The 25,838-nt window shown below is 31.9% G+C and overlaps 1 protein-coding gene across 2 annotated transcripts; it reads left to right on the top strand.

Annotated features, from left to right (window-relative positions):
* Positions 1-9,564: 9,564 nt before the first annotated feature.
* LOC126734291 (protein Malvolio-like) lies at positions 9,565-24,872 on the top strand. Of its 2 annotated transcripts, XM_050437851.1 has the most exons (10): positions 9,567-9,784; positions 9,893-11,250; positions 11,304-11,447; positions 11,675-11,864; positions 14,640-14,799; positions 14,852-15,096; positions 15,153-15,361; positions 15,416-15,605; positions 23,677-23,929; positions 23,987-24,872. In XM_050437851.1, the coding sequence occupies exons 4-10, from the start codon at positions 11,726-11,728 to the stop codon at positions 24,255-24,257; spliced, it is 1,467 nt and encodes a 488-aa protein (XP_050293808.1). In that variant the 5' UTR covers positions 9,567-9,784; positions 9,893-11,250; positions 11,304-11,447; positions 11,675-11,725; the 3' UTR covers positions 24,258-24,872. The 2 variants fall into 2 exon arrangements, with proteins under 2 accessions (XP_050293807.1, XP_050293808.1); XM_050437850.1 differs by lacking the exon at positions 9,893-11,250 and having other exon boundaries at positions 9,565-9,784.
* Positions 24,873-25,838: the final 966 nt, after the last annotated feature.

The raw sequence follows: 25,838 nt of genomic DNA, 5'->3' as shown, positions 1-25,838 counted from the left end.
GTTATTAAGTACTTCATTATACGAATTAGTTTTTGGTAAAATAAAATAAAAAAGTTATCATAACTATCAAAATTTGATAGTCTTTAGACTTGATTATTCCTTTCTATCAAAGTTTAACACCTATGAAATTTCAACATGCAAAATTAATATAAATTTTCAATATAAGTAACTCCTATTATCTTTTTTTTCTGTTTTAATTTAATACAATATTACATAAAGAAATTAAAATCTCTAATACGTTCACCGATTTTCGTTTTTTAAATATACAAATGCGTTGTATTAAAATCTTATATCTAAGTGCTTCCTCATAAGTTTCTATACGTGATATAATTTTTTCCTTCTTATCACCAATATCAAAAGTCTGTGCCCTCTTTAAAAGTCAATAGGAAATGTATTAAATGACACTCGAAACGATACCTCCTTGTTTTCGATTGTGAATCATATGAAAAACAAAATTTCGATTTACGTTACTTGATCATTATCTCGACCATCAAATTGCCATCAAATCTCTCATAATAATTTATTAAGGCTATATTCTCTATTAATATCAACTAAATTACTGACAGAAAATAATGGTACATATAAGGCAGCTTATTAATCTATATTCTATAACACCCTCACTAGAAATGTTTCCTTCAGGGCAAGGATTTTGTAAAATAAATTTGGAGAAGGGTTCTGAGGTTTAGCCGTTAGGGGGTATACAAAGCCTCAAAAGGGTTGGTTTTAAAATATATCAAACATAGATTAAAACAGCCGTAAATTGTTGGCTAACTTCAAATCTTCTTCAGCTTATGGACTTATGTAGATGAAGGATATTTTACATCAGATATAGTTTTGGTATGTATGTTGCATAATATACTACAAAATATTTATTTAGTTTTAATGTAAATTCACAAATATGACAAAATCAATCGTCCATAATTCTCGAAGAGGCTTGTTTTAAATATAAAAAAAAAAACGAGTTTTAGTCAAAAGTCTTGCATCTAAAATATATTCAAGGTGACACGTGTTTTGCCGTTTTATAAGGCATCCTCAGACCTATTTATCTAAATATCTAAATTAGCCTCTAACATAACCGGGACAATAAGTTAAGACTTACACATTATTACACACAACAAAAAATAATCTAGTATAATTAACGATTATTGAAAATTCACATTTTTTGACTAAAACTTTTGTTTTTCTATAGATTTACAAATTTAAATCACAGATTTTTTTAGCCTGAAATGACTTGTATAACTGGGAATTTGTCTGTAAATTCTTTCATTGATGATACCGGCTTTGCAGTGACTTTCCTGTTCCAAATTAAAAGAATTGAATCTCTATAAGTGAAGCATTAGAAGGTATTCTACTAATTTGCTTTATGTAGATATCGATATCTGTTGAGAGCATAATGATTTAATTTAAATAATAGAGCTCAGTTTTTTATTTTTTAGTCATAGGTATCTAGATTAAAAATTTAAAACACTGTGATTCCTGGATAAAAAATAGAAATTTAAAATTGTCTAGAAAAATTAAATAGTGCCCAGGAAAATTTAAAATTTTTCAATTCGTGTCAAAACTATCAATATCACGACGTTGCCAAGTACCTGCAAGTCATGAGAACTCTCCAGAGTTTGCTAAAGCTGTCTGTCTCCAATCCAATTACAGGCAACTATGACTGATGTAATTCGTATTACTGCTAGTTGGTATACAGCTTTGAGCTCTTGCTAGTCTTGTGTAGTTTGTTAGTTTCTCTGTCCTCCAGTTTCATATATTCTCGTCTCACGTTATTGAGTCTAATATATAAGCAGGCTCCTTTTATCTGTTTAGTATTAATGTCTGGTCAACCATCCTGTCCATGATGATGTCTGCATCCCAATAGATTTTGATATTTTCAGTTTCTTGAACTTTTTCTGGTAAGCATTTTTAATATCGTTGTATTCATTTGTGGATGATCCAGGCAACCTTCTTGTGATGTTCTAGATATTGTCTTGGTGCCAGGTAAGTACAAGAAGATGATATGTGTCGAATAATCTCAGCACCTCCCTAACACAACCGCCATTCTGGAAATATCGAACCGAGAGTTGGATGTCGGTTTCAAGATTAGACTATTAGGATATTGACCGTAAAACTTGGCTTCTCTACTTTTCTATCACCCTATTATCAGTTTTTCGGCTTACAGGTGGTCCTTGTGCTGCCAAATTCCACGGCGAGAGATTTTTGTCGAAGATAATTCTTGCTCGATGGAGAGGTCTGTGTTGTCAAAGAATTCTTGAAGTTCATGAACTTCAAGAATTGTGGTAATTCTGTCCAGGTTCCACAATTTCTTGTTCTCGTCTGCCAGCTCGGTGTACTTCCTCTTCTTTTAAGGTAATGCCGATATTGCCGTGTCTGCGATGATGACTTTTTGTTTCCTTATCCCTTATAATAATGTCAGATTTGTTAAAGGGTACGCAGTAATCGGTAGGCCTTTGATACAAGATCATCAACTTGTTGGTGTCAATAACTGGCTTGGCACGTACTTATAGTAGGATACCTTAGGCGATAATGTCTTCATGTGGCATAAGTGTAAATAGTCGGTTTCGGCATACAAACTACAGGCTGCCGTGACATGTTTGATTGTCTTTCATTTTTCTATGTACTTTATACATCTATCATATCCTTTTTTAGGGCCATTTACAATAGGCCTTAAATAGTATTTCGTGTTGAGTATCTGGTCTTGAAAAGTTTGATTGAGTTCATAAGAGTGTTTCCCAGTCAGCGCTCTTCCTTGCCATTCTTGATGTTTCTCCTCCTTGTTCCATATTTCTTCTTTTTTTTTTCTTCTCACTCGCCTACTTGGTTAAGCAGCGTCGATCTTATATCTGCCAGGAACATACTTCGATGGAGAAATGTTAGGTCACTACGCAGGAAGCGTCTTTTTGAGTGTGCTTTAGTTAGGATGGTGTTTTTGGTCTAGAGTCATCCTGGTTCTCGTCTTCCTTATAACGTTATCGAGTCTGTGATTAAGATCATTCTAAAAAACTATGTGAGTACTAGTATGGCCGTGGTGTTGAAAATTTTAAATATGGCCTTGCTGGTTAGATTGGTCCTGGACATTCTTCTTAAGCCAAATTCTCACGGGTGGTGTATTTGGCCAATATTTGTCAATTGCGTACACTTGTCATATCGTGTAAATGCTTTACTTGTGCAATTATTTATCACTGACGAGTGCTGGCCGTTTTCTCGTCGTCTGTCGGTAAAATCGCGCGAAGTCGAAGGAATCGCCACTGCGTACACTTGACAAGTCTGTTCAGGTCTATATTTCTGGCATATTCACGCGATACGTCCAAAAATTGTTCATTTAGTTCGCTACTACTATTCATTCCGTATTTAAGCTGCAGAAGTCTCGACGATATTACGGCTATCCATCGTGGTTACCCTGGAATGTTCAATAAACCAGTGTCCTGGTGTATTTGTTTGTTGGTCCAATTGTTAATCGTACACGTCGTGTGCACGCTTTTACTTGTAAAGGACAAAATATGTTGGTCGACTTTCCAAGTACTTCAGTATTGGTATACTTGTCAAATACACCTTCGTGATAATCCGGTTTAACTCTAACGAGATGCTTTTTTTGAGGTTTTCCTTTATTTTATTGTGTTCAGTTCTTTTGGCTTGCTCGTATCCAAGATACTAGTAAGTGGGTTTTCCCGTATTACTCTTTATAGGCCTCCTATTCCCTATTTATGCGTCTTCGGGTAAAAAACTTTTTCTATATTTATGATCTTACACTTGTCTAGTTCAAACTTTTCCAAAAAACTTTATACCCTTTAAGGTAGGTTTGGCATGACTAGATCGCGATCAGTTGATCAAAACCTCAGTCTTGTATCAGTTCTCGTCAGACAGTACGACAATTTCGAATTACAGCAACTGACAGTTCAAGTTTTCCTATTGGTTATCAGTGGATGATGAGTTACTTCGTTTAATAGGTAAATATCTTTGATTTCGTGAGATAGTTCTATGTATTTATTTACTTTTTCTGCTTGTGCTTCTTTTATGTTCTGGTCATAGGGTATAGTCATGTCAATAATCCGTGCCACCTTCTTGTCATCTATAATCACTAGTTTGTCCTAGTATATTGTTACGTTACCATTCTCCACGTAGTCTTTTGGGTCGTATTTGTAGTATGACATAGGCTTTACACTTGGTTATATCTATTAACAGATTGCCTGGCATGTCTGCTTGTTATCGCGCGGAGCTAGGATATGAGCACTTTCATGACAAATGCTATAAAATCTCTGATTTGTCATGAAGAGTCTATATCGAATACTAGTTCTTGACATATGACAAACGTCTTGTATGTCCTGCAAAAATTGTTCAGTTTCTACCTTGAGATTGCTTTTAGCGTTGACAATAGTAATTGAGTTTGTCCATGTTTTTTGCATGAAGAGATGTTGCATAACGTTCATGAAGTTCGTTTGATTTCCAAGTTTACCTTTTGATGTAGGATAAACTTTCTTTAGCTTTCGGTGCAGATTACTTGGTCTTGTATGTCCTTCAAAAATCCTTCCGTTTATACCATGAGATTGCTTCTCGAATTGTTAATTGTTTGTCCAATTTTTCTGGCAGAAGAGATGTTGTGTAACGTTCATGCAGTTCCTTTGATTTCCATGTTTCTTCAATTTCCTTAATTTTTATTTTCTCTTACAGGTGGTACTTCATTTGCCGGTTCCAGTTGCAACAAGAAGGTGTTATTTATGGAAGCTCTGCATATGTGTTATACTACTGCTTTTACATAGCTGAAAGGCTTAACGAATTTGCTTGTTGATTTTCTTCTTGATAAATTACAAGGCTTAATTAATGTGCACTTGGGAGGTTTGCTCTGCATTTTGTCATATCTATTCTTGTTAGCCTATCTCAATTTTTTAGGTTTTCTCTATCATAACTGCTGAGTGGTAAACACTAGTAGATTTTGGTTGGCCTAAGAAATTTGGGTTGGTTTTAATTAGCTTGATATATTTTGCTAGAAATACCAAACTTTAGATGAAAAATGTTGTTAATTAAAGAAGGGCTATATCAAAAACTTAGGTGCCTTTAAAAAGTTGCTCAGCTGCATAACGAAAATCATTGTGGTATACCAACTTTTTTTAATGTTTTTGCACTTTTTCAACTTTACATAAGTGACTTGTTCTACCCTACATGGAGGTGCCTTTCCCTAGAGATTATTTTCAGTTGCTTCAGTTCAAAGATACCTCGGTACTCTTTAGACTTACTCTAAAGCCATTTAACATCCTAACGTAAACTTCTTAAAGTCAAGCAGATTAGTTGGCATTGATGTAAATAGTACAAATTTGGGTTTGCTGCGGCTCACCATTAGTACATTGCTTTGAAAAAAATTAAAAATGTCTGCCTTCAATTTTTATCTCCGAGTCTTAAAATAAGATATCGGTATGATCAGCAAAACTGATTTTTATCCAAGATCTACGCTTCTCCGTATATTCATTACTGAGACCATCACCTTAACTAATCTTCCTAGCAATAATTTAATATTTCTTGATGATTCCGAGTCAAACTTCAATAAATTTAAACTCACAATAAAAAGTCCATATAATATATAGGGTATGACTGAGGTACATGGCCTACAAACTAATGCTTATCCTAGTAGAATTACTACTAATTGTATTTATTCCTATTTTGTACTATTTATGTGTAAGTCGTTTAGGCATTTTCTATAAACACAAATTTTAAAGAATTTATAAACTATCAATAATTACACTATTTAATGGTTATTTTGCCTTTTATGATTAGTTTTCGATGTTAGATTATTAATAAACTACCATTAATAACCTTATTATTAAATTCAATAAATTTTTTACCTATTGGTTTGACGATGCTTAAATTTACATTTTATTGTACGCTTTACTGTACAACTGTAGTTGTATTTTTGTCAAATAGAGATTCATTCATTCAAACTCTAATGGGTTCAAAGACATGCGAATTTGACGAATCGTTGAAAGCTACTGGAGTTCATTATGATTCAATTTTAGAACGTCCAGCTTAGTGTATCAAAAAAACTGAACCAGAAAATGTTATTCACTTTATGGCTACCATCAGTTATAATCAAAACTATAATTAAAATTGACGCAGTCGGTAGGATCAGAAAATGTTGGCAGAACAAGAATATTTTCACTGATAACAGTGGATACGTAAACTGATAAATAACCTGCTAAACTTCAGGCAGTAAGAAAAACGTACCTACTATATTGGTAGGGGGTTAAATTGACATAAATTTAAACAAATTCTTTCACGATATATACAACTTAAAAATATATGAGTGTTTTTATTCTGTTTTCAATTTTCGTTTTAAAGAATTAGAAAATCATATTGTGACACCCTTTAGATCGGTAATAGGATTTCTGGGAGAGAAGAAACACAATATTTTCATTTTAAATCAGTAAAATTAAATTGTATGTTTGGAAACCAAAAGTGATTTAAAAAAAGCTGATTATTATTCTTGTAATAAACTCGCACATTTTTGTCCAAATCAGACATAGCATTAATGTAAAGATTAAATAGTATTTGTTCCAATATCATTCATTTAGTTCTAAACAAAGTTTTGAATAGTGAACTGTATCAAATGCTTTCTGTAAATCAATAAATACTACTAAAATGGTGGACTTCTGATATCAAGAGCTTTGGGAATTTTAGATGTTAAGGGAATTAAGGAGTCATCAGTTTTGATGTGTTCTATTTAAACTCATACTGGTTCTTTAACCTCAAAATTTTCTGCACATGTACGGATAGAAAATAAAAAGAAAGAAAGAAAATGTGCTATATTACGTAAGACAAAACAAAATCTTGTGTACAAGCATCCTAAAAACTAAAAAAATCCAAATTCACTTTAAATTTCAAATTTGAAACAAACATAATATCTAAAACATTTTACCATAAAATTTACACACATTACCAAAATTAATTATAACGAAACAGATTGATATTAAATATAAAGTGGAAAGATAAAAAAAAACATGTTTTTGATAAATTTGATTAAAAAATAAGTAAAGCTGTCAATAAAACAGAATTTAAAGAAGTAAATTAAACTATTTAATAGGAAACAGAACTAAAACACTAAAATGATATTAGAGCACAAGTCAAAAGGTATCATTAAAAAAATCGTCAAGGCTATAATATGCCCTGGATAATAAAAGTGATTTTAATTTCTTTTTGAATTTCTTAACTTCTAAAATTTGTCTGATACGTAGAGGAACATGGTTGTAAATTTTTTTGCTAAGGTATATAAGTGAGGATGTAGGGATTGGTAAGGGAAAATCGTTAACCTGGCGAGTTATATAACCAGTGTTAGAGGGAGGTTTAGGACATTTATGAATAAGAGTAGCTGTTTCTAAGATAAAACGAGAAAAAAGAGTCAGGATTTTTTGAGATATAAAGAGAGGCTTACAAGAATCTCTTAACCCAGCGGAACATAGGTATCTAACTGCCTTTTTTTGAATCACAAAAATTATGCTTAATAATCCCTTGTTGCTTAAACCCCAAAAAGGCAAGCCATAACGAAGATGGGACTCAATAAGAGAAAACTACACTGAACGTGCAACTACCTCTCCCAGCTCATGCCCTGCCATTCTTACTGCAAAGAATCCAGAGGATGATTTTGATGCAAGACTTAGGATATGATCTTCGAAGCGAAGGTGACCATCAATGGTTATACCAAGGAACTTACAGTTTTCTTTGTTTCGCAAGGGGGAGTTTTCACTAAACATAAGGCCTAAAAATAAAAACCTGGGCTCTAACATTATCAGAATCTTTATGATTCCATAAAATAGTGGTATCATCAGCAAACTGAACCACTTTGCCTTGCAGTTTTAATGAATCCAAATCATTTACATAGAGCAAAAATAATAGTAGTCCTAACACTAATCCCTGAGGTACTCCAGTTTTAAGGGATCTGGAATCGGGTAAACATCTAGATACTGTAACTCTTTGGGTACGATTAGACAGATAGGATTCCAGCCATTGCAATGCCACACCTCTAAAACCATAATTATTGAGCTTAGACAGCAGTATTCCATGATCTACACAATCAAGCCTTGGATGCCTTGGATAAATCGCAAAACACTGCCGCCGCGGACTCTCCGGAATTTAAGGACACAAAGACACCCTCCAGAAAGTCGAAAACAGCATCATGAGTTCCCTTTTCCCGTTTGAAATCCAAACTGATTTGCAGATAAAATGCAATTATGTTGTAAAAAAAATAAAATTCTGATTTTTGCAAGCTTTTTAACTATCTTGGAGAGGGTAGATATTATAGAAATTGGACGGAAATTACAAGGCTCACTCAAATCTCCACCCTTATAAAGAGGGATAATCACTATATGCTGGAAAGATGCCATTATGAAAGGAATTGTTTATGGCAGAAGCTAAGGTATTCAGTGCTGAGTTAGGCAAAAGGAGTAGTAATTTTGATGATATTCCATCAGCTCCAGCTGATTTATGGTTTTTTAAGCTCTTGATTGCATCCTTAACGTCAGTAAGGCTAATAGGATAAAAGAAAAAAGAATTTTGAACTGACACTTGTTGAATATAATGCAAAGGATCAATATTCACATCCTTGAGCAATAAATGAGGAATATTACAGTAATAATCATTTAAATTATTTGGTCTTACTTCTGGTTCTGAAACTTTCTTGTGAGAATGCCTAAAGTCATTTATAATTGACCAACATTCTCTCTGCCTATTTGAGGACACATTCAAGCGGTCACTATAATATTTAACCTTTGCTGCTTTTATCGTCTTTCTGTATAGACTACGATATTTCTGATGATAAAAAATAATGTTTGCATTAGTTGTATACTTGCACAACTTAGCCAAAAAACGGAGGTTTTTAGCTGAAGTTCTGAGGCCTGCTGTGACCCATGGGTTTCTATTTTTCATTTTAAGCCTCTTTCTAGGAAAACACTGATTGATCTTGTGACATAGCACATGAAATAACAAAGTAAACGGGTCAGATGCCATTTCAACTGCATTCCAATTAACCAAAGCTGTAATAGAAAAAAAAGCATTGAAATTTGCTCTGCTGAAAATTCTTCCTATATAATGAGATGAAGGAAATACACTGTTGCATAGAATCCTAGCGAGAATGGCTTCATGGTCAGAAATACCAGATGAGAATACTCTACACGACACATCATTTATCATCATTATCCTTGCTTGAATTTCCGTGACTTAAGTCAATTTTTTTAAGTATGATCTTCTTGACATTTTAACGAAAAATTTTATGTTGTTTTTAGTCATAAGCTAGTTGATTTCTCGCTGAAACATACATAGAAATATTATTACACACGTCTTAATTATATTATATAAAATTATTAGTTAATAAATCAAACATATAGAGAAAATGCTTGATACTGTTATCAAATACGTACTGTTAAATTAAAGGATGTTTCACCGTCCCCCGTAAAGTGCAAATCACATAAATACGGGGAAATACTAAATGAGTAATCTTCAACTAACACAATGTGAGATTTTTATTTCTTAGCGAATTATTGTCTGCTGCTTATTTATCTATATCAGTTCACTTAGATGCCATTTTAAGGAAGTAAATAAGGTTTGCGTATACAATATTAAAAAAAAAATTAGAAAAACACTTGAAATGACTGATTTTCAATGATAGTGCAGTAAAATATAAACAAATAAGAAGTGGATTAGGAGCTTGGTTCAATAGTAGAGTGGCAAGTGTATATGGTGGTGTTAATATTTCTCTATTTTTTTTGTGGTCTATGTTATGAAGTAATTGTTTTTGAAAATGGTAAGTAGGTAGTTATTTTTTAATATTTTTTATAAATGTTTTATTTTTAATTTATTAATATTATGCTAGGCTATATTTAACATACATTAATAATAAATTAAATTTTAGCTTAATTTTTGGCAAATCAAGTTATTTTAATAAATATGGTTGGGAAGATTAAGGGCGCAATAGAAAGTAAAATAAAAGGAGAAGGAGGCTACTAAGAGAAAGAGGCAAAAATAGCTGTTGAATTTATTAAATATTTAATGCTAAGATCAATTAAAAGATGTAATAGTAGACAACTATAACGAGGAAGGAGCTTCTGAGCCATATACCTGAACATAAAGAAGAATAAATAATAAAAATTGTGATATAATTATTTTATTGAAGAAGGTGAAAACTGTTGGCTAATATCATCCAAGAAAGTGAGATAAAGAGAGCGATAAAAAAGAGTGAAAGAAAAAGAAGAGGAAGCAATAAAGAGAAAAATACTATAAGCAATAAATAATGAGCCAGACAAAGAGAGCAAGAGAAAACTATATAGATTTTTTTTTTGGTAGAATATTTAACGATAATGCAATATCCAAAGGTAAAAAATAGTTAGAAATACTGTAATGAGAAATGAGATACTATTCATAAAAGAAAATAAAGATGAAACATTGCTGTAATTCAATAATTAGTCTTTTGAGGAAGAACAGAAGACTGATAAATAATATTATTCAAGAGATACAGAAAAAATAAGAGGAGCAATGAAATAGAGTGAAAAAGAAAGATATAGCTTATTATTTTATTTAATATTTATTAATGATGCATACTTCAAAGTTAAAAGAAAGATGAGAGAAATCAGGGATGTAATGGCAAATAAATAGAACGAGGAAGAAGATATTGATCTCCCTACGATCATAAAGAAAGATAAAGATAACAAATTGTGATAATACAATGGTTATTTTATTAAAGAAGAAAAAAAAAAAGTGTGAAGAGTAAAACAGAAGGGGCAAAAAGAAAAATAAGTAATCTTATAAGAAATAACTCTTTGGCTCTAAAAAGTGCAGTTTCTAAGGATGCAACTTTTTCCCTATTTGATGCCAGAGTTGGATTCTAGCCATTTGAACAAAGTTCGTTTTAGGATTTCTTTCTTTTTTTTAGGAACCTTTATACAGAATAAAAATGTCGTTTCTTCTCTAAAGCTCTTGATATAATGAAAACGGCATATCACTTTCAATCATTATTTAATTTAGGCCATTTGACCAAACTTTATCAGGAGCTTAGTCAGTGATACAGGACAGTAGATGACATGGAAGATCAAGAACACATACTTGAAATGCTTTAAAAGATAAAAAGAAGAAACAACATAAAATATAGTAGAGATTCGACTACTCGAATACTGAACAAAAAAAAATCACAAAACAGTTCCTTTAAATGGCCCTGCTACTTAAAAGCTCAGGTTAAATACTATGGGAGCTCCTATAGTTGCAAAATAAATTAACGTAACTTTTTGCCAATTCTTAGTTACTACATTCATAACTTTTAGTATTTTTAGGTTGTACCTCAGAAATCAGATCCCGATACGACAACATCAAAGGCAAATGAAGCCGAGGCGAGCCAAGAACATCGAGACGTTGACATCCGAGGACCCCAAACCTATTTCTGTGATGAAATTATTCATATACCCGAAGATGGCAGTGTGAGTATTAGAAAAAATATAATATTCGTCAATAAATCACGCTTAAAGTGGATTTAAAGGGATACGGCTTGAACTTCGATATTAAAAAACTGATGTAATTCAAATTTTACTGCCTTTGAGTACCATATACGAGTATCAATTTAAAATAAAATAACAATTTTCTCGTATATAGGCTCTATAATTATAAACGAATTTTTACTTAAATTATTGATTTTTTATGTTTTTAGACACGATTCAGCTTTAGAAAACTATGGGCTTTTTCTGGACCTGGATTTCTTATGTCCATAGCCTTTTTAGATCCAGGCAATATCGAAAGCGATTTACAGTGTGGAACTATCGTTGAATATAGGCTTCTGTGGGTACTTTTAACAGCAACAATCCTTGGTCTATTGATGCAACGATTATCTGCAAGATTAGGTAAGTATACTTACTAATACTTATCTTATTGACAATCTCAGGTGGTTATTTATAATTGCTTTTAATTGATCTACTTACTATTCGATCCAGAAGATTTACCAAGCTTATGAGAAACTTACCTAGATATAGAATCGTATTTTGTGAGTTATAAGCAACTAAATTCTCTAATGTTTTCTTGTATGAAAACAATCCTTTCAATTCATTTTACCTAGCAAAAGATTTAAAAAGTGTCTTCAGAATAGAGCATTGTCGTACAATCCTTCCTAATATATAACTAAAGCGGTAATCTTTAATTAAATTCTACGGGAGCAGTAATAATTCTTGCTTGACCTATGATTTGTTGAAAATGTAAGCATTATAAAATTGCTCTGTAGAAATCTGTATTTTGAACCCAAATAAATGCTTGATTAAATTGCAATAAACCATTTATTCTTAGTGATCTAATTCGTACATCATTCAACGTTGAGGTGATCGTTTCTAATAAAAAAATGCGATAGTCGATAGAATTTCAATTGTTTCAGGAGTTATTATAATATACTAAGTAACTGACCAACGCTGTTTAAGACAATATTCCACTTCTTTCGGTCAACGTTGCCATATTTAGTAAAATTTCCATAGATACGCATTTTTTATTTATTTGAACTTCTTATAATATTCTATACTATATATGTACTACCCAAGAATACTTAGAAGAATATTAAAGAAATGAATCTCTGAGGAACAGTTCAGGAATATTTCTTTTGGATTCAGCTCAGCATGTTTAACTTTACTTTCTAACGCCGAAGTTTACTCAAGGAATAGTTAGTTACAATATTCCCGGAACATTGAAAGAAAAATCAAGCGATTCGGCAATGTTGCTTCTGTATTGTAAGCCACGTCACTCAGTTCAACGTTGCCATATCCAACATAATTTCCATAGCTACTCAAATATGTAACATACCTGACTGTCTTATCTGTCTTCTACCCTATAATTTATTTATTAAAAAAAATGTGATAGTTGTTAGAATTGAAGGAAATAAATAGTTTTTAGATAGAGACTTTACATATTATGTATGCAAGTCATGCAAAGACTTTTGAGGCCTTTGCAGACATTTTGACTTCTTCAGTAGCTTCAGCTTAATCTTCCTTATTAGTTAATTATAGAACTGTTGAAGATGTTCTGATAAAATATTCCTGATTCTCTAGTCTCCGGAAGATGCAAAGCGTCGTTACCGAAATAAGTGTCAAGTGGTTAGTAGAGCATTTTGATAAATAAGTTGTATTCATTTCCGTTTAAAGTCTTCATCAAAGAATCTAGTATACGAAATTTTCTTAAAAAAACCTAAATAGATGCTTGGTTAAGTTGTAATAACGCATTTATTCTTAGTACAATCTTCACCACCTCTTCAATAGACACTCAGTAAGTTCCAGTAGTAATTCAGTAAAAATTAGCAAGGGTATTTTAGTTACAGACCCTATTTCTCAAAAGATGATGCAAATGCAAGATGATATCTAAGCACAGCATTTGAAATATATAATGGGAAAATGTAGGCTAAAGTCGAATATTTGTAAAGTTAGACAAGCTATGGAAAAAAAGCAAAAAGAGTAGACTCTTTGTTATTGTTATAGACAATTGAGAGCAGTTGGAAGTTTGATGCAAATACTTAATAGGAAAGTGCCTTTGAGGCTATGTGTTAAATATATCTGAAGCCAAAGGTATGGATAACGTTTAATGTGAATGTGAATCGTCCTACAGTAAGACACAGTGGTGTTATAGAAACGATAAAAGAGGATACAAACTTAATTTAATTATACTGTAATAATTTAACAGCCGTGAATATACCAGCTGTTCTCCGGCATTCGAGAATCGTCTCGTTCCTCGCCTAGATGCGAAGGTGCGACAAGGATGAAGCGAGAGGCGGATATACCTCGTGACATCTCGGGACAGACGCAGAGAGTTAGAAGGTCAATTCAGGTCTGAATTTTGACCAAAATAAGGACATACCTAAACGAACGATAAAAACCATACAATATGTTAGTGGTACAACTTTGATAATCTGTGCTCCAATTTATTGATTCGTTTGACTAGAAGTTTTATTTCTTGGGCTAGTAATAATTATATTTCTGCTTCTCTTCATATATTTCTTTATAATTTTTCGTATCTTCTCACAATGGTCTAATAAAAATTATAGAAGAAAAAGCAAACTACATTCAATGATATTGCAATGAACAGCTGCGAATCTATCAGATGTTCTCCGGCATTTGAGAATTATCTCGTCTGTCGCTTAGATCCAAAGGTGCGACAAAGATAGAGCGAGCAACGGACACACCTCGCAACATCTTGGGACGCACGTACAAAGTTCGTTAGGAGGCATGTTACAGTGTAAATATTGGCGCGTCCTTTAAATCGCAATAGTAAAAAGTAGTAGAAATGAAAGTAGAGTAGTCTATGGCTAGGCTTGGCCGATGTACCCTTGTATTATTATTATAAATAAATTGTATTAGTTAAAGAACTTGGATGATCTGTGCTCTGATTTCTTTTGATCGAAGTTCTACTTCTTCCCCAAAATTAGGAACTTGCTGATAACTGCTTCTCTTCATATCTTTCTTTCTTATTCCAGCAATTGCTTCATACATTTTTTCAAAACTGTCTTGTTATCGGATTGCTTAGTCTATCTATAAGAAAGCTTTGTACTTGAACAAACTTGTTCCTGATGAGCTAAGACATCTATTAGCTACTCTATATTTTATTTTTCTTTTCACATTTATTCTTAATCTTCCATTCATTTCTTTTAGGTGTTGTTACTGGATTACACATGGCAGAGCTGTGCCATCGACAATATCGGAAAGCCCCAAGGATACTATTATGGCTAATGATGGAGGTGGCCATCATAGGCAGCGATATGCAAGAGGTTATTGGTACTGCTATAGCCATTTACCTTCTGTCAAATAAAGCGTAAGAAACAGGATCCTTATCACACCCGATTATTAATTTTAAATGTATTTAGGGTGCCGCTTTGGGGAGGAGTCCTAATAACTATCCTGGACACTTTTACGTTTCTATTTATCGACAACTATGGCTTAAGGAAATTAGAAGCTTTTTTTGTTTTATTAATCAGTATTATGACGGTTACTTTTGGATATGAGTATGGTGCATCTAAGCCGGATTCTATAGGGGTCATGAAGGGCTTATTCTTCCCTTGGTGTTCCAATTGTGATTCTAGAGCGTTACTGCAAGCCGTAGGGATTATCGGTATAAGCCATGAGGGTTTATTTAGGATTTTTTTAATAGAATTATCTGAATTCTAGGTGCAATTATTATGCCACACAATTTTTTTTTGCACTCCGCCTTAGTTAAATCTCGAGAGATCGACAGAAGTAAGAGTGAGAAAGTAAGGGAGGCCAACCTTTACTATTTTGTCGAGTGCTGTTTCGCTATCTTTGTCAGTTTGATAATTAATATTTTTGTTTTGGCTGTTTTTGCCCACGGGCTTTATAATAAAACCAACAAGGAAGTGGTAAGATAATAATATTACGACAGTTTTAAAAATGTTTAATAATTATTATTTTAGCATGATTCTTGTCTTAAATATCCCTCCATAGATGCCTCAGTGTTTCCTAGTACCGGCCCAGAAGCGAATGAACTAGTTGATTCTGATTTGTATAATGGAGGTATATTTTTGGGCTGTACATATGGGTTGGCTGCCATGTATATATGGGCTGTAGGGATTTTGGCTGCTGGACAAAGTTCCACTATGACAGGTAAATAGGAAAAAATTTATATTACAAGTAGTCGTTGAATTTTTTGGTGTCAATTTTTTATGTAATTTGTATTTATTTCACACGTTAGCTGCAGTAAAATTTTTATAATTAATATTCCTTTTATCATTTCTTTCTTGTTTTTTTAAATCGGAGTTATTGGCAACATTGCTTCCTTATATTAACGTATAACTATATACTATTAAATTAACTAAAGTAAATAGTATAAGTTAAAGGTAAAAAAATATATAGATACATTGCCGCATAATTTTAGCTTCACTTTATACTGAGCTTATTGATTTATATTTAACAAACTATTTTTAAATGCTAATTAACTTAAAATAAAATTTAAAAAAAAAACAGTGAATCTAAATGAAAAATATATCAAAATCTAATCAATTTTCTCTCTATTATAGGGGCAAGATGCAAATCAACTTATTAAATTCTATCTCTGCAAATAATATTAAAGGCAACTCAGTTTATAATTGATATTCTTTTTGTTGATTCTGTGAGGTTTTATTTTTTTCCATTTATTTTGCTTGCCTTTTCTTTTTAAATAAAATTAACGGAATTTAATATTTTCATATTTTCTTAAAGGTAATTCAGTGAATAATTACGAAATGGCATAAAATCCCCAAAAAAAAATAAAAGTATCCATTTTTGGAGAATTATATAATAAAAATCATATTTTAAAATAATTTAAGCGATATTTCAGAAATAAGATTACCCAAAAAATTGCATAAAATTGACAATTTCAAATAGTTTTCTTATATCATTATTCACATTAAATTAAGTAATTACAGAGAATCATAATAAAATGATTTTTATAAGTCCAGTGGAAAAATTTTATTCAGTAAAAAAAATGCAAAAAAAAAACATTTACATATTTTAAACATAAATAATAAATCAGTTTATTTACATTAATGAAAAAAATATTACAAAATGATTAATTTCATTTAGCAGTAAATAAATAATCACAGAAGTAGTAGTAGTATACTACTTGTACGTGATACCTTATGATACCTAAATATAATAATAACAACAATAAAATAAAGAATAATAATAACAGTTGGTTCCCGATTTTGACAAGTTCAGTATTTAATGCCTTTTTTTCGGGATTTGGGTCATATCTGTATATGTCTTGTTCACTATTTTTTTTTGGTAATAATTTAATTCTTAAATCTGCTATTTCTTAGTTTAGCTACCCTATGCATTATTTATTAAATTTAATAACTAATTTAATATATTTAACATAATTATCTATTTTAGATATAATAAACTTCTCTTTGTGTCGATGGTGAGCATAACTACTTTAAAAAAATTATATATATCAAAACGATTAATTCAGAAATATTATTTGGTAAAAAAAAATTAAAATGTTAGTTAATTTTCAAATAAAACAAATCTATTTAAATTAAAAATAATGCAAAGGGTTGACAATATATTTTTAGGAATAATTAATTTATCTGGAATCTAATAGTTCCGAGGAAAAACCCGTAAATTGAAAGACACCCACTAAATTGCAAGAAATTATATTTTCAGAATAGACCAAATTTTTCAAAAGTAACAACATTTGTAAAACATGTACAGATACAGAAAACTGTTAGTGTATTATGAAAAAAAAATGTTTAGAAACAAGGCTGTAGGAGTGTGACAACTTGTAACTGTAACATCCTTTTTTGGACGACAAGAACGACATGCAGCTATAATAATAGGTCATTTTTTTAAGTGTTCAGAAATCGCTTATATATTTTACACTATTTTGAAATACCAATAGGGCAATTATTAATATTCAATTAAAGCTTCCAAAATTATTTTTCATTTTTAATAGCACAAATAATATCTGCAAAAAGTGAGGTATGAACACCAAAAGACCTCTAACTGTGCTCCTAATACCATCACCATCTATCGAATTTTCGCAATAGAATCCTTTAGTTAGTATTCCTTGCTACACTATAAGTGACAGACAATTGATCTACTTCTCCTCTTGTCATGTTGTAAAACATTATTATTTCTTGTTATTTTGGTCCCTAGAATCGGAATCAATCGTGTTGTCATGATGGAGAGTTGATAAAAGGAGAACATTTTAATTTTTTTTTGGAATATAAGAGACCAATGTTACGTCTGATTGAAATGCAAATTTGGAACTTCTTCTTCTCGCTTTGTTGTGAGTAATTCGCCAGGAATTTCTGCGTTCTCTTTTATTTTTTCTCAGCGTCCCTACTGAAGTAAGTTTATATTCTTTTAGTAACTTTATTACCAAGTCATAACTTGTAAACCAATTATCAAACGTTATGTTTCGCCTTGTTCCCCTAATTGGTTCTACCAATCGCAGAACTATGTCAGCCGGTTTGTTGCTAAGGGCGTACGGACCTTCAGGCTGCTGGCCTACATATGCTTCTAAGTTTAGTACATAAAATGTTTTTGAGTCTACAAGTGCAAATACCCTGAGGCAATATTTAACTGGCTTGTTTGGTATATACTGCCGAAATCCGCACCTACCGCGGAAAGACTCAAGTTTTTCGTCTATTGTTAAATATTCCGAAGGTACATAAGCTGCTTGAGAGTTTACCACAAACCGATCAAATATTGCCCGAATTGGAGCTAGTTTATCAATTTTAAGCCTTTCCTCCCGAGAATCTTTATTGTCGAACCTCAGGCAGCTTAGTAGGAACCTAAAACTCTTTAGAGGCATCGTTGCTCTAAACATGTCTATACCGGATCCATCGCTAGCCCAAAGCTCATCTAAATTAAACCTTCTGGCCCTAAAACGACCACACATATATAGTAGTCCAATAAGGGCTTTCATTTCTAAAGCTGTTGTTTGTTGTACGATCGATTTGTTATTATAGTTTTCAGATTTCGTTTGAATTAACCGATTAGTACATTCAATTATAGAGTCAATAATAAGTTCGTCTATAAAAATATTCTAACAATTAAAAGGGCTTTTGGCCTCTTTAGCAACACCTTTTGGTCCCGGAAGATGGATAATAATATTTTCCTGACGTGTACGCACAACCTTATTTCCTGGATTAGCTGCCCATTTAGTTTTTTTGTCATTTCCCCATAAATACCTTGACTTTACTTCAGGCGAAAACTCCTCGACAATGTCATCTTCTAATATTTCTTGCTCAGAATCAGACGCTTCAGAACGCTAGCTAACGTGGCCGTCAAACTCGCGACCCTCAGAGCCGGATCACAGTATAAAGAAACCAGCAGTCGCACTTCAATAAAAATACATTGGCTTGAATAAGCGAGTTCGGTGCATGTGTACTAACGCAGGCGAGGCATTTTTGCTTATAGTAGGGATGCCGCTGACACTCGCTACGGTCCACGCGGCTTTTGCCTTGGCTAGAGCCGGACTTAAACATTTTTTTAGATGTTATTATCTTGTAAAATAAAAATACCTACATAGTACAAATATTGATTTTTTAATATAAATAAAGTTCATACATTAACAAAATATTTAAACAAAAATAAACATCGCATTTCTACATCTAACAACGACGATATAGAAGAATACGTGCAGGAAGTTAATTAGGTATGAACCATAACTTTAAGAGACCATTCTTTGAGTAATTTTAAAACAAAAGGTTCATATAAACATATGTCCAGAAATTCTTCGTTCTCAATATACAGGGTGTTAAAATTTAACAACAACTAAAATATATGCCACTGACTTTTGTGCAATTTTTATTATGTTCTGTGGATTATACAAATAAAACTTTTCTGTCTCTTGAATTTTTTTCGTATCTTGCTTAGTTAATAATGAATTCCAAATGAAACTTTTCCCCAAATTCCTTGTGTGATCCAGGGATATGCAATTAAGTGGACTTTTTTTCTCGAAAAATAAGCGAGATACAAAAAAGTTGTATTTGTATTTGAGTAAATCAAATAAGATATTAAAAATGGCACAAAATTCAGGTGCCCCAATTTTTTTGCCACAAATATTTCTTCAGGTCCCGTACGAGATTACACTGAACCTAATAAATTTAATCATGTTAGGGGTAAATTAGCCTGTTAAATAATTTATGGTACATACTTAATTAACACCATATAGTAACGCTTTTAGATTAACATCTGACTACATAGTAGTTTAAGGATAACTAATTATACAAATAAAGTAATATTTCAAAACAAATAGAAACTCTTGGGCCAATAAATAAAGACAAATAGTTGGCAACAATTCAAAACAATTCTAACATCTGTGAATTTTTGTTATATTATTAAGTACCAACTAAAGTAAAAGTATACAATTTTGCAACTCTTTTAAATATGGCAATACTGTTAAAATGGCAGAAATATAAATAATGTCCTTAAAAATCCAAAAAAAAAAATATTACATTGCTGCAACTTTAACTGATGCTTAATTGTGTTATTTAGGCCATACAGCCAAATTTGCAGCTATTAAAAACTTTGGCAAAGTCAATTATTTTGCTTCATTAATAATTTTTGACATACCCCTCTTTTAATACAAAAGTTTTTATAAAAAACGCTACGCTTTGTAAAAACGCTATCAAAATAGTCACTAAGTACGGCGCTGAACTAGGCGATACACCTATGAACACAGTTCGATAAACAGTGAGCTCGGCATCCGGAGAACATGGCTGCGGCATGGCTAAGGATGCTATTAGTTCGCTTACATTTTCGAGCGGAGTGAGACTGCTGGTTTCTTTATGCTGTGGCCGGATTCAATAGACTCCTCATCAAGTATTTCGGGTACCTCTGATGAATTATCCAAAATTTCCCAAAGCCTCAACAACTTTTCTTGCTCTTTTTCATATGACCATCGAGCAGACATAATATCTACAAATGAAATTCAAGGTATACAAAAAATATCGATAGAGAAATAATAATAATTATTATTATAGGTTTATAACATATTAATATTATACGTAATTATTATTATACTATATAATAATAATAATAATTTATATATAATATGTCGTACTTACCTCTAAAAGAATCAAATAATTAAAAAAAAAATTGCGAGAATGGTAAGCTGCGGTATGATGCTAATCACTTTACTTGCGTCGATCAAAGCTCACACGCGACTGACGTGCTCCAAAACACGTGCTTTCTATCACTTGACATTATATTTAAAGGTACTTACGAAATGGCGCTACGTATTTTGCAACGGACAAAATTATAGAGATACTAAGTAGGTTGGGGTATGATATACCTCACCTTACTAACGGAGGGTTAATAGGATATTTTTGTCGACGTTTCGATCTCTATGAGATCATTCTCAGAACTATATATAGTGGATCCTCTTCGTTAATATAACTGTAAAACCATAATCAGTGTAAGGATTTATAGGTTTTTTCGTGGTTTTTTATAACTATCTACCTTGAGAGATAAATTTGGACAAACTGTCCAAATGGACACACAGATATACGACCAATACGTTGAGGAAGAGAATATTTCTTATAATTCCCCTTTTTTCGTAAAAACAGGGTCTTTGATCGGTGGGGGAAAATTGACTGAGCCAAATTTTCTGAAACTCATTGACGTAAAAGCCCACCATGGGAAGCAGGGCGGAAAGAGCCGTTTTTTGAGATAAACCCTTTGAAAGTGGGATTTTTCTGTGAATGAAATTTGAACTTTTTGCGCGGTACCTCGCGGACTGAACCGGTTGTGGGGCCTAAACGAAAATGTTCCAAATAATGCAGACAAAACACCGCTTTTGTACGTAAATGTAGCTTTCTTTTTTGTTAAGACTATTTTTTTCAAAAAGCAACTGCTTCCGAGATAAACGAGCTCAAACTTAATTTTTTTTTTTTTTTTGGAAAAAAAAAGTGAATTTTTCGAAAAATGATTTTTTTCATACTACAAAAATTGTTAAAATTTTTTTTGTTTCCACTGTTTGAAAGCTTATTCCTTTAGGATTAAACAGAGGTAGTACTCATGTCGCTAGGTAATATACAGGGTGAGCTGTGTTAACAAATATGAACCCCTTTTTTGAGCCTTTTTTTGACCGATTTTTTCTATTTTTCTTAATAACTCTTTAATGGCGTCACCTAGAGATTTCAAACTTCCAGCGTTTTAATAACTTTTTAAAACCTATTTTTCGACATAGTCTACAACCTTCTACGTAGAGCAGTTTTTGCTTTACACCTTTTTTTAACTTTGACGCTTAATACTGGCATACCTATGATACCTACGAAAACCATTTTTTCTCTGTAACAACCGGAAACTATCTGGCTATAATCCTCTAAAAACCGTTTTTCTTTAAATGTTACCGTTTTTCCGCAACGCGCTGTTATTGAAGAAAAACCCCAAAAAAAAAGCCGTTCCAATCAACCAGTCATACACATACTGTGTACACACATACACACGGTAGCCAACGCATGGTACAATATAGTTAGCGGTCCAGCAGCCAATGTAAAAGTATAGGGAAAAGGTCTGTGTCAACAAGCCTATGGTCGCGTCTCTATGGCAACGAAAACGGCGATTTTCGCCGAAAGAAGACCCTTTTTATAATCGAAATTTAAGTACTAAAACCAATTGGAATCGGCTCAGAATTGATGGTAATCTGTTCCCAAGGCTTTATACTATTTTTCCATGTATAAATCATATGGTAAAAACCTTTTTTTATACCCTAAAACACCGTCTGAAAATGATCGATTTTGACGTCTACGCGCGATTTTAATGCCGACTTTTACGGCGGTTTTGACAACATGGCGTCAACGTGGATGAATCGGCTCGGACTTGCTTCTTAATTTCATTGATAAAATGCTTACAATAGCTTAGAACTTCCTGAAATTGGTATGGAATTATTCAAGAGACCCTGGAGAATCTGAGTATAGGCATATCTTTTACTAAATCGTCTTCTCTTAGCCGTTATAATTTGGCAAAGTTTTCAAATTTACCGTGTATTATTATAATATTCATGCGACACAGTGTCTATACAAGGCATTTTGCTAGACAAAAATTACAACACAGTGGCTCCTAATGATAAAAAAAAAATCTAATCGGGATTTATTATGTATTATTATTTTATGTGGATTTTTTTGTAAACTTTTTTATTACTTGCTCGATTTGAATGAAATTTGGTATTTGGGTTTGGCTTAGGGTATAATTATTAAGTTTTTCAAATTTTTTTAAATATTAAGTTTTAGGGTTACGTGACTACCAGAACTTTTTTCCTACTGGTCCGATTTGATCGAAATTTGGTATTTGGGGTTTATTTAGGAAATAATTATTGATTTTTAACAAATTTTTGAAATATTGGGTCTTAACTTAGAACATTTGATTGAAATTAGGTTTTTAATGTTTATTTAGGAAATAATTATTGATTTTTAACAAACTTTTGAAATATTGAGTTTTAATGTCACGTGACTATCAAAACTTTTTTCCTATTGGTCCGATTTGATTGCAATTTGGTATTTGGGGTTTATTTAGGAAATAATTCTTGACTTTTAACAAATTTTTGCCAAATTGAGTTTTAAAATAAAAAGCGTATTATAATAATAAAATAAGAAGTTATCATTGAAGATATCATTCAATATTATTTATATTGAATAAAGTAAGTAATATTTTAATGAAATTTATTTCTGATTAAAATATATAATAAGACGTTCCCTTTTCCCTCTGTATTTACTATAGATGTAAATTTTTTCGAAGTACTAAAAAAAGAAAAAGTTGAATAGAGCACCATGTTGAGGCTAAGGTTTGAACTCAGAGCCTTACGAGGATACGGCAGGTCTCTTTCCCACTGCGTGTTTAGGGCACTCCTTGGATAATTGTGATTTTTTTTGTAATACTAACAAAAATTAAGAAAATTTCTACTGGTCCCCACGGTTTAAAGTACTTGTTTTTCTTAGGCACGTAGGCGAGTTTGTAGTGGAAAACTTCTTTAACCTACAATGGGCAAAATAGAAATATCAGTACTTTTCATCAGATGCATCGCCATTATCCTAACCTTTTACGTAATATTTTTCGCTAATATTAAAGATCTGACTAATTTTATTGACAACGAATTTATGTGTCATCCATTTTTCTTGAATATAAATACATCTATAGAGGTCAAAACTACTTCATAAAAATTATCTCAAACCCCACTTTTTCTCAGGTACATACGCAGGCCAATTCGTAATGGAAGGTTTCCTTAACCTACAGTGGGCAAAATGGAAACGAGTACTTTTCACCAGAAGTATCGCAATTGTTCCAACCTTTTGCGTGGCATTTTTCACCAACATCGAAGATCTGACTAATTTCAATGACGTCCTTAATGCTTTGATGAGCGTTCAATTACCTTTCGCTTGCATACCTCTAATTGCCTTCACAAGCAGCAGAAAAATCATGGGGGAATTCGTGAATGGAATGTGAGTAATACATATTATAATTAAATATAATATTTCTAATTACATATAATTTTATAGTGGGAATAAAATTATGTCGATCACCTTAAGCTTCTCAGTGATAGCCATCAATATTTATTTGGTGGTGGGCTCCATCCAGGACTATAACCTTCATTGGGCAGCGCTAGTGGTTATAGGATTTATAAGTGTATTGTACGTGTTGTTTTGCTTATATTTAACCACTCATATGATAATGTCTATGGGAAATCACACTTTATTACGTCTTAATTGGGTGAAAAAATATGTTCAAGGACCTGTGGATTTAGAATTTATGATTCAAAATAGTAATTAAAGCAAGATTCTCATATGGCAAACTAGCTAGATACATTTTCTTGAAAAAAAAAGACTAAATCTTAAAAGATTCAATATAACTTTGGCTCTGCATATAAATACAATCAACCACCCTGTATAATTTTTGTAAGTTAAACTCATTTATCTGCTAAATACATTATATGTCTCCACGGGATTTTATTAACTTAACAAGATCATAATACGCCAATTTATGAAACAATATACGCCACCCAAAAAAAAACTATTAACGCGCAATTAAAGATATTTATTACCGAAATTGACGCAATTCGATTTAGTTACAATTAGCCACACGAATTCTATAATTTCGTTATTATCGCTGCTGCTATTCATAAAACGCTTATTGTTGTTCTAATTGCACGTTGTACGTGTCAATTGTCAGCAGATGTATCTTTTTTTTTAATATTTTGAAAAATTAACGTAATTAGTCTTTTGACCCCGGTTAGGTTTCTTAATTAGTGTTACGTTTAAAAGCGTACTTATCGGATTTTTGTAAAATGTATATTTTTAATGCTTATTTATGTAAATAGTTAGGATTATAGTTAAAAAGATGGATTATTTTGTACATTTAGTTTTAAATAAAACTCTGAAAGTGGAACTTTTAGTTATTAGGTACTAAAATATTTTTTTAATGTTGTGAAATAAACCTTTTGAGCAGATCTGTTTATTAAGAGATCAGAAAGTGATATTTGAATATACGACAAATAATATTTGACTTACTTTTTAATGTTTATAAGGCTTTTGAAAGTATTTTTCATGTATTTCAAGCATTTAAATTATTTTTTTATGGCCATTATTAAGATAAGTTTACATGCCTTCCAGGCGCTTAAAATAAAATTTAACTTATGTCTTAACCCTCAAATGCATTGTGTTGTAAAAATGCCACATACTTATTTCACCTATCCTAAACTGCTACAAATAAGTATCAGATAATGTCAAAAAATAAAATTATAAGACCTAAACATAAACTTTTAAAAAGGCCTTAAGAAAAAACAATAAAAAATCTACAATTAACTAAACACTAAGAATATAGGAAAACTACAGCTTTTAACAAACAAACAAATACGAATTATGGGAGTAAGAATGAGACGCTGCAATTTAAATATTCTGTTACCCTATAAAAGGAATTTTTAATTAACATTCTTTTCAATGAAGCTTTGAAGTTATTAACCTTCTTCTTTAATTATTTCCTTTCTTCTATCATATTTAGAAATAATATTCTTAGTTGTCGCCTGCTCGTCAGTGTTGTGGTTGTAATATATTTTGCTCTTGCTGGAAAACCCGCATATTTGTTGATACTTTTGTGAAAAAAGTGGTATTGTTATAAGAAAGGTATGTATTTTAATTGTATTTAGTCAATGTGCAACATTATCCAATGTAGTAAATATAGACAAATTTTGTATTTTCAGAGTTTGAGAGATAAAATGAGCCAAAATCGGCCTCTTGATGATAAGGAGTTGGAATCCTTATGAGAAAACTGGTCAGATAGTGAAGATAGAATGGATTTTTCGGATACTAACAGCGAAGCAGACCCAAATTACATTTTGAGTGATTCAGATGAGGA

This window comes from Anthonomus grandis, chromosome 3 (assembly GCF_022605725.1).
Source record: "Anthonomus grandis grandis chromosome 3, icAntGran1.3, whole genome shotgun sequence".
NCBI lineage: Eukaryota > Metazoa > Arthropoda > Insecta > Coleoptera > Curculionidae > Anthonomus > Anthonomus grandis.
The sequence above is the reverse complement of the archived record's forward strand: the minus strand, read 5'-3'. Positions and strand labels throughout refer to the sequence as shown.

Bases quoted from the DNA above. Each gene is read 5' to 3' on its own strand.
- LOC126734291 (XM_050437850.1), top strand. The intron at 11,865-14,639 runs GTAAGTATACTT...CATTTCTTTTAG, and splicing joins ACGATTATCTGCAAGATTAG to GTGTTGTTACTGGATTACAC. The intron at 15,606-23,676 runs GTAAATAGGAAA...ACTTTTTCTCAG, and splicing joins ACAAAGTTCCACTATGACAG to GTACATACGCAGGCCAATTC.